The sequence below is a fragment of the Gossypium hirsutum genome, chromosome D05 (assembly GCF_007990345.1).
Source record: "Gossypium hirsutum isolate 1008001.06 chromosome D05, Gossypium_hirsutum_v2.1, whole genome shotgun sequence".
Taxonomy (NCBI): Eukaryota; Viridiplantae; Streptophyta; class Magnoliopsida; order Malvales; family Malvaceae; genus Gossypium; species Gossypium hirsutum.
The window spans coordinates 53,406,698-53,416,619 of record NC_053441.1 but is presented as its reverse complement, the minus strand read 5'-3'; the positions used below and the strand labels follow the sequence as shown (position 1 = coordinate 53,416,619).

At 33.8% G+C, this 9,922-nt stretch overlaps 1 protein-coding gene across 12 annotated transcripts; it reads left to right on the top strand.

Moving 5' to 3' along the window:
- Nucleotides 1-5,515: 5,515 nt before the first annotated feature.
- Nucleotides 5,516-8,179, top strand: LOC107903817 (ethylene-responsive transcription factor ERF070). 12 transcript variants are annotated; one of them, XM_041092161.1, is made up of 5 exons: nucleotides 5,516-6,374; nucleotides 6,478-6,516; nucleotides 7,024-7,086; nucleotides 7,703-7,898; nucleotides 8,049-8,179. In XM_041092161.1, the coding sequence occupies exon 1, from the start codon at nucleotides 5,696-5,698 to the stop codon at nucleotides 6,122-6,124; it is 429 nt and encodes a 142-aa protein (XP_040948095.1). In that variant the 5' UTR covers nucleotides 5,516-5,695; the 3' UTR covers nucleotides 6,125-6,374; nucleotides 6,478-6,516; nucleotides 7,024-7,086; nucleotides 7,703-7,898; nucleotides 8,049-8,179. The 12 variants fall into 12 exon arrangements, with proteins under 12 accessions (XP_040948095.1, XP_040948096.1, XP_040948092.1 ...); XM_041092162.1 differs by lacking the exon at nucleotides 7,024-7,086; XM_041092158.1 differs by having other exon boundaries at nucleotides 7,703-8,179.
- The last annotated feature ends 1,743 nt before the right edge of the window (nucleotides 8,180-9,922 follow it).

The following is a 9,922-nucleotide window of genomic DNA, read 5'->3' as shown; positions in this document are numbered from 1 at the left end:
AATTTCTCTTTTTGTTTTTGCTTTTGTTCCAACCAACCAACCAACTATACTTTTCTTTTCTTTTGCTTCGACATTTTGTCATTGACTCTTTCCATATTCGTTACGTCAAGTCCTTCTAGGCTTTTAGTTTTCAGGCAAATTGTAAGTGATCCTGATTCAATTTTATTTGCTTAAGTTGATGGTGGTTGAAGTTACGTTATTTTTGTTTGGAATGGATTTCTGATTTGTGTAAGTTTTTGTCAAACAAAGTTCTCAAAAGTAACATTCTTTCAACGTTCTAAGTTTGCACTGTTGATTTTGTGCGAGGTAAGCATTAGTTTTCGTTTTGAGATTTCATGTTGAACTTTTTTGACATAATTTCGAGATTGGATGCTAATCTTAATGATTTGTTTCGAATAAGTCGTTTGATCTGTTGTTGTAATGTAGTTTTAGGGACGAGGATTCGTCATTTTTGCTTCTGCATTGAATCAGTATTAAGTGGGTGTAGGAAACCCCCTCTTCTTCTTCGAATTTTGGTCGTTAGAAAATGAAATTTTCGAAGCCATATGGCATTGTTCCAGGTCATGTGTGTTAGAGTATGCCCAAAGATCAATCATGAGATGGTTGTAATAACATACTTGATTTATCATGTTTATTAATATAAGGCGTTACCATTATTATTTTAGTTTCTTTTCTGTGTGTATAAATAAACTGTTTTATAATAATGTCCTAAGAATAATATGATTAATCTTAAAAGATCCTTAGTCAAGTATTATTGTTGGACAGGACAACGATAATGCATTAAGACTAACATGTAGTTGATTGATGATAAAGAGTTGTCATTGATATGGAATGTCAGAATTGATGCATGAATATGTGTGTTAGAGAACAACATATGAGTATGTTTCTTGGATTATTATGTAATTTCCATGACATTACTCATAGTGATTAATATGTATATGATCCTCAGACTTGAGATCATCATAATCCCAAACATCGTGAGTAGTATATTTTGATATAGTCAAACGTACACCATAACTGGTTGTTCTATAAAGGCTGATGTTGGATATACCACAATCGATGTAGAGGGATATGGTTGGTCGATATAGAATAAGTCCCTCCTACATAATGGAGTGATATCTTAGGCCACTTGATTAAGTGAGACTAGAAATGCATGGCCATGCTCAAATAAGTTGATATGAGATGTCATACTTATTTGTATATCGTAGTCTGCTTAAGATATCAAGGAACATGGAATGGACTATACAAGTGTGACTATTCCATGACTTGTGTCCAATCCAGAGATAAAAGAGTTAAGGATTATTGCATAAAAGGTTAATCATAAAAATGTTATGTCGAATCATGATCTCTTGTGACTTAGGTAGCAATGATGCATTGCTAGATGCCACTCATTGTTTGTAACATTGGAATCATTCTAGTATTACTACTAATGTTACAGGAACCTATAGGGTCACACCCTATAGTTGAAATGAACGGAATAAACCATAGTTGGTATTATTTTTGGGTGTCGCTTGAATTAAATTGATTATAGAATTAATTTAATTCGGTAATCAAATTTCCAACACATTATGTACAAGGTTGTTGTACGCATAATGAGAACATGAATTTGGTTAGCATATGAATTCAAACAAATATATGGTTTACCGAAATTATATTATAATTAATGTAATTATAATTTTCGATTTAAAATATTATTATATTTATTTAATTCCTAAAAACCCTAAAATAAAAGGATATATAGGAATCTTGTTTTTCTTTGCTTTTAGGTCTAGCAGCCGTCAAAGAAAAATAACTTTCAAAACTATTTTGGGGATTTTTTCCGTTCGTAGTCAACTAGGTGGATTACGCAGAGGTCGGATTCTCGATAGATTGCGGCTTGGTTTGACTGTAGATCAGACTACACGTTGTTGAGAAGTTGTTGTCTACTCAGAAAAACATTAGGTAATTTCGTAACCTTTTTCACCTCGATTCGTTCCTCACACATGGATCCGTGGTTAGGGTCGCCGATTTTAAAATTTTCGCTGCGCCGTAGGGGTGCCGGCGATCCAACAATATGGTAGGCCGTGTAAACCACACGGTCGTGTGCCAGGTCGTATAAACCATACAGTCGTATACCAGGCCATGTGGCATGCCATGTAACTCACTGTTTGCGGATTAAGACCATACAGACAGGTGACATGGGCGTGTGCCTAGGCTGTGTGTGGTTATGTGTTATGCAGGGTTCACATGGCCCAATGACACGGACATGTGTCCAGGCCGTGTAACTCACTGATTGTGGATTAGGACCACACGGGTAGGTGACACAGGCAAGTTCACGGGCGTGTGCTGGATTGTGTTAAGGCACACGGGCCAACTATCCAAGCCATGTGAAACCACACGGGCGTATGGACCAATATTTGAAACTTTTCCCTCAGGCCACAAGTATTGTTCGAAACGAACACAGGCCTACTGTAAGGTCCGTATGATTTGAATTAGGCTGTAAAACTTGATATCTGATGATCTGATTGTAACACACCTAACCCGTATCCATCGTTGGAACAGAGTTATAGAGCATTACCAGAGTTTACAGAACAAATAGACAAAAATTTCAAAAATTTCATATCATATAATATTCATGTCAGAAACCAATCGAAGTCAAATATATTGTCTCTTATATGAGACTTCTAAGCCCAAAATACGCACTAAAATAAGTCGAGACTAAATCGGGCACTCAAAGAATTTTTTAAAAAATATTAAAAATTTTCAAAGCTGCAGGGGTCACACGACCGTGTGGCCAGGCCATGTGAATCACACGGTCAGGAGACACGCCCGTGTCTCAAGCCGTGTGAACATTCGAAATAGGGACACACAACCGTATTCCAGCCCGTGTCTGTGCCCAAGTAACTCCCTAACTTGGGTCATACGGCCAAGACACACGCCCGTGTGTTAGGCCGTGTGAGCATACTGACTTGCTTAATTTAAAAGACACAAGGGCACTTTATGTAATTTAGTCTTTTTTTTATCAATTTAGGTATGTAAACGGTAAAATTTATTAACGAAATTTTTATACAATATTTCTATCATACTGTAGACTATAAAATAATATTAAACTAAAATTTTTTACTTTGAATTTGTGGTCCCGAAACTACTGTTTTGATTTAACTGAAAATAGGTTGTTACATTGATGATGAACAACTTGTGATCTGTACATATATCTGCTATGTTTGAACCTAAATAAGTAGGGCTTATCAGAACGTAATGTGCTTTTTCTTAATGCATGCGAACTATCCAGGTACGATCTGTATTCTATTAAGTTTGATGGTACGCCTCTACGTCACTCTGTTGATTAAGAAAATGTGATATCCAAATATGTTGAATCGATTGATATTGATTCATATATATATAACCATGCATGTGACTTCATGACAATCTGATGTGATCTGCTGAGGTTTGATAAATTTGTTTTACAAAGCATGGACTCTCATGCCTACTGATTCTGTTATAGTTTGATAGCATGACCTACATACTTATTACACTAACTCTGTATGTGCATACCATGACATACTGCATGGGATTTGGGATGATGTGAAAGGAGGAAATTTTTTGCAGTTTAATAATCTGCATTATCTAGTGGTTTATCCACAATTCTGTTCTAGCAGCTTGCCTGCGCTATAGTGGCTTGACCACATGTATTTAATCTAGCAGTTTTAATTGCAAAATACTGGTAGCATTGAACACAATTATCTATTAGTGTGATTCGGCTGGACAAGTTTTGGGGGAACTTTATTTTGGTATGTAGTGGAGTTGGGTAGGATGTTTTATGATAAATCTATATTCTGATTTGTTTGAAAAATACCGCATCTGCATAACACACATCCTCTGCATAGCTCTGTTTGGTTTTGCTTTGTTCTGTCCTATTCTGCTCTGCTCTGTTCTGTTTGTTCTGCTTTGTCCTGTTCTAGTTGGGTTGTGTTGTTCTATTATATTACACTTGCTATTAGATTCGCTGTGTTTATTCTGATTTATATACTATGTTTTGTTAACTATAATTGATGTTGGTTATACACTGGGCTTTATAGCTCACCTTTTGTTTTGTCTTTGTGTGTTCAAGTAAGTCTCTAACTTTGGACCGGATGGTGTGTGGGAGCTAGGATTGTTTTGCAATAATGTAAAAAAAATTTTGGTCTTTTGAGTTTGTAATCTATTTCTGAGCTCGTATTAGTTTTTGCTAAATTCATCAGTAGTTGATAATTTCTAACACTAAACTACAAAATCACTCAAGTCGACAAAATGAATTTTGATTCTCAACGTGAAACTTTGAAAAGAGTTTTCACCACGAATCAAGTAAAGTTTTGAATATTTTCTGAATAATTACTGAAATCAATTTTCAATACGTTGGTGCAACCCGTCCAGATTTGGCTTGAACTCCTATGCTAGGTTTGGGGTGTTACATTTACCAGAATATCTAACAATTTACCAAATTTTCTATCATTTTACCAATATTTTCTAAGATTTTACTAATATTTCCAAATTTTCTAAATTCTACATCAAGTCTTAACAATTACCAAAATTTCTATGACTTTACCAATATTTCTAAGAACTTACCAATATATATCTAACGATTTATCAAAATTTTTATCTTTTTATCAATATTTATGAGACTTCACCAATATTTTCAAATTTTCTAAACACCATGTGAAGTCTTAACAAATACCAAAATTTCTATGACTTTACCAAAATATCTAATGATTTACCAAAATTTCTAAGGACTTACCAATAAATCTAACAATTTACCAATATTTCTGAGAATTTACCAAAATATCTAACAATATATCAAAATTTCCATCGATTTACCAATATTTTTGAAACTTTACCAATATTTCTATGAATTTACCAAAATATTTGGCGATTTACAAATATATCTAACAGTTTATCAAAATTTATAAGGATTTACCGATATGTCTAACAAATTATCAAAATTTTTAAGGTTTTACCGAAACATCTAATGATTTACCAAAATTTTTAATGTTTCACAAAAATATCTAACGATTTACCAAAATTTCTAAAATTTTACAAATACTTCCAGATTTTCTAAACCTTATACCAAATCTTAACAAGTACCAAAATTTCTCTAACTTTACCAAAATATCCAATGACTTATCAATATATCTAAAGATTTACCAATATTTCTAAGGATTTATCAACATATTTGAAGATTTTACTAATATTTTCAAAATTTCTAATGGTATACCAAATCTTAACAATTATCAATATTTCTAATGATTTTATCATAATTTGTATGAATTTACCCATATTTTTTTGGATTTACCAAATTATCTAAGATTTTATCAATATTTCTATCAATTTATCAATTTTTATATGAACTTACTAAAATATCTAACATTTTACCAAAATAATTAATTTATCAAAATACCTAAAACTTTTTTATTTTTATTTTTATTTTTATTTTTATTATCAATATAACCAAACCTCAAACATTGTATCAAAATTCTTAAAATCTCTATTTTAACCGGTAACCTATAAGCATTTTGTAAACTTTTTATGTAGGAGCGTACTGGTGGAAGTGCCGGAATGGCACGCTGCACGGTTTAATTCAAAAGAATATTCCAACACAAAAAATAAATTTAAATATGAACCAAATAATTTCACCTTCTTTCTCATTTAAAAAATTATAAAAAAAAACAACCCTAAAATTATGTCGCCGCCGCAGCCGAACGGAAAACCCCAACAACCGATTTCCCGGCGAATTGTCCGAATTACCGTTACCGACGCCGACGCTACCGACTCTTCCAGCGACGAAGAAGCGGCCTCTCCGAAGAAAATCCAAAAGCGACCGAAGAAAAAGCTTGTCAACGAAATCACTATCGGAGTTTCGACAAAAGAGAACGACGTAATAGCTGGGTCGAGCCAGAGCAAGGTGAAGAGGTACCGAGGGGTTAGACAAAGGCCGTGGGGGAGATGGGCGGCGGAGATTAGGGACGGAAGGAGGATGAGGCTTTGGCTGGGGACTTTCGATACGGCGGAAGAAGCTGCCGTTGCTTATGATCAAGCGGCGGTTAAGCTGCGTGGACCTAACGCTCCTACTAACTTTAAGTTGCTTGATTGCAACGCTGTTCAGTCCTGAATTTTCTGTAAATGTTAACCTTCTTTATCCCCTTTTGCCCTTTGGTGTTCTCGATGTTTATGTTATTAGGGCTTTTTAGTTTTTGTATCTTTGACTTTATGCATGTAATAACCTGCGAACATTTGTTCCTCTTGTTTTCTCCTTCATCGGATCATGATATTGTACATCTTTTTTAACACCATTTCCTACTTTGTAAACTAGAACTAACGATTTTTGTTAACTAAATTTGAAGAAGCGTTCAAAGTTCAAGGTAATTTCACCATCCTTTCTCCTCTTGTAAACCTTAAAAATGGTGTCAGAAATTGAACTGCCACGAGCAACGCGATTATTTCATATTTTGTTTTTTTTTTCAGGTGGAAGAATGTAAAGCAAAGAAAACCAATCTGCTAAAGGTACATATGTCCTTGCTTTGACTTGGTTTTTGTTTCTTTGAAATTTTCTTTACCATTTTTGTTTTTATGTTCTTTTATGTTACTTTGAGTTCTTGGAGGTAGCCATCACGTCAGTTGTTTTCTTGTACATATTTTGACTCTTGTTATTGGAAATTTTTATTCTATCACCGATCAATTTGTGTTAAATTTCTAAAGTCGGTAGATTTTTAAGGATTTTTTTGTCTTCTAATATAGAAGTGAATGAATAGTTATTGATTTGTAAATGAGTGAAAGTTGAAGCAATTGGGATTCTTAGTACTTATCAAATATAGATGTTTAAGTTAATTATGCACTTTCCCCATTACTGATAGAGTACAGCGAATGTTTTTGAAATTTAGACCAGAAGTAATTTTATAGGATATAAAATGGTTAAATTTCAAAGCAAGAAGCTCAATTCGTCGAGTGGATCTATGGATGGAGTTTATGTGAATGTGATGTTTGTAACTTGTGTTCTCATTATTGGTTAAGGTGCTTTTGAAAGGAGCAGGAATGCCAAAGTGGTAGTACAAAGGGCACGGCATCCTCACCTGAGTAAATATACCAATTCTGCTGTTTCCTGACACCTTATGTCTTCATTTCTTCCAAAAGTTTGGTTATGTTCATCGATGATTGAGTATTGTTGGTTAATAATGTCTTGAGATGTTGTGCAATGTTTTTGTAATGTTTTTTGTTTATTTAGATTTCTCTTGGGTGCAGTATGCCCACATTGATCATATCAGTTTTCTCATGCTGAAGCCTTTATGCACCATTAATGATGGATTCTGATGTAATATAACTTTTAACATACATATGGAACCTCATAGAGTGGAATATATACATCTTTGTAAAACTAGGGTCTGCTGGAGGAGAGTCTTGTTTACAAACTAGCCATCATTCAACCTTTCGGCTCAAATGGGGAAGAAAGTGATCTAGAATTCCCCACAAGCAGTTTTGATCGAACCTTGTCTCCCTACCACTTACAAGGGTTTATCCTCGTGATAAGTGTTACTAGAAACAGATTATCAAATATTCATGTATATATTTGGTCTGAGGGAGAATTAAGAGATCTAGTTTCTGAATTCACCTAAATCTCGTTAGGGCTCTCTGTGTTGTTGGCTTGCTCATCTTGACAATGTTGCGAGTTTTACTTGCTTATTATGATCTGTAGATCAAGGCAAATCTCTAGTTCTGCTGCCTCCTCATGGATAGTACCATCAAGGATACAGAGTTGTGGATCCAAGTGACTCGAAATGGTGGCAACAAGCTCTACTAATAATCCCTGGGTGCACAGATATAACATCCGAGGCTATCAGAATCAAAATCTTAGAGGGGAATTCAATTCATACTACATTCCGAGTAATCTGGTATGACTCTGATACATAATTTTGAGTCGAGCTTAGTGAGAAAATATGAGACATGTAAATTTTGAATGAGGAAGCAATAATATGGCCTGTTGATTACTCTGTTGGTACCAATTCGATGACTTGACTCTGTTAGGCCTTGTTTTGTAGCAGGATGGAAATGGGTGCCCAAGATTGTAATTAGGTTGACTGAAACAGGTCGATATGGTGTTTATGTAATTCTCAAGGGGTGAATATGTTCACTCATAAATACTTGAAATAATGGTATAAGCAAATTTTTTTTATTGTGTATCTCATATATTTCCGGTGCTCCTCCCATGTTTAACGATTGCTTTAACATCATCTTTGGAAAGTGAAAACTATTGAAGAAATTATGGTAGGAAGATTTACGCAAATAGTGCAACTAAGGTTCTTCAAGAGCCAATACATGATTAAAGCAGATATCTTAATCAAGTATTTTTTCTTAATTGGGTGGGATGGTTTGAACACAGTTGTCTAATAAAGGCTTTAATTACCATTTTAATCAAGTTTTTTATATAGTAGTTTTTAGGTATTAATGAGACGGCTATGTTGGTTATCAAGCTTAATGTTTGATTGCAAGATGAATAGAGTTCTGTTAATCTGTACTCATCTTTTATTAAGTAATTAAGCATGCTTTATTAGGCAAATGAAGTAAAACAAGAGTGTTCAGAACAATTGAGTGTAATGGATTGGACTATGCGTTACACATTTATTCAGTCGTAATTCTCAAGCCCACAACAAAACAATTGTTCGGCTCAAATGTACAACCCTTTATAATTTATGAATTTCCTTCAGTTCCCTCAATGCCCTCAATCTATGACTCATCCACCTCATCCAATCTCTTCCTCAAAAGCCAAAGTTCCAATGGTGTTTTTCGTTTCAATATAGCACTCTATTTGAGGCATTTCTTTAAATTTACAATTTCTTTTTTTGTCTAATTCCATGCATTAGTTTATTCGATTTTTGAAAAAAAAGTTTGAATCAAAGTTATGAATTTTTTTCCTTCTCTCTTTGAAAATTTTCTATCTTGCAATCTGTTTAAAAAGTTAAAAAAAAATCTAAAAAGGCTTAGCAATTGACCCAGAGTGGAAGGAATTTGCCCAACAAGTATATACTAAACTTTGTCAAATTGCCCATACTCAAAGGTATAACACAAGTGACATTACGAGACCTGTGATCATTACAAAATAAGTCAAAAGAAGGGAAATAACACAGTTTGGAGGGTGGATTACTTACATACTAAGTCGGTGAAGGTTGGTTTCAACTAGCATATTGCTCTCCCTACAGATTATACTTGACAGCCTTTGGATGATCGGATCAAACTCCTCAAGCAGAGTCCTACAGTCAATCTCCAGTGTAGACAACAAACAATTGCTTAAAACATTTAACATTAGTTACCAGATCGATAATCAACTTGGCATCCACTTTAAAAACTTGTTCAGTATTCCAATTTAAAATCCATTCAGAAGGCTAAAATATTTAAAATATATTTGAATTTGATCTCTTTTTAAGTTCTTATATTCTTTTATACCTCAATAGATATTTTATGCATATTTATATATAATAGACTGTTTAAATATAAATTAAGGTTTAAAACCTTTTTATACTATCCCAAAACTCTTGGAGAATATATGCTTTAGTGGGTTTGAATTTAAATGATAAAAACTCAAGTAAAATTTTTAAGTGTTGAATTAGGTCACGTTTGAAGTAGGATCTCGTCGCATATTTTTTAATTCAACGGATGTGGTTAAAAGATAAAAATGAAGAGATTGTAGCCATCTATTTAAGCCACGTCAAAAACTAAGAAATTGTGGTGGAGACTAGAACTTGTTAAATTGATTGTCAAATATGTTGCTATTCTCTAGAAATCGGTTATCGACTATGTTGCTACTATTTGGAAATCAGTTTCTTCCCCTTTTTTTTAGTGTTGAAACTGGTTGAATTGGTTAAAATGTAAACATATGTTTTGGAAAACTCAATATAGCGAAATTTTAAAATTACTCTTA

Coding starts and splice junctions, on each gene's coding strand:
- LOC107903817 (XM_041092162.1), top strand. CDS start 5,696: ATGTCGCCGCCGCAGCCGAACGGAAAACCCCAACAACCGATTTCCCGG.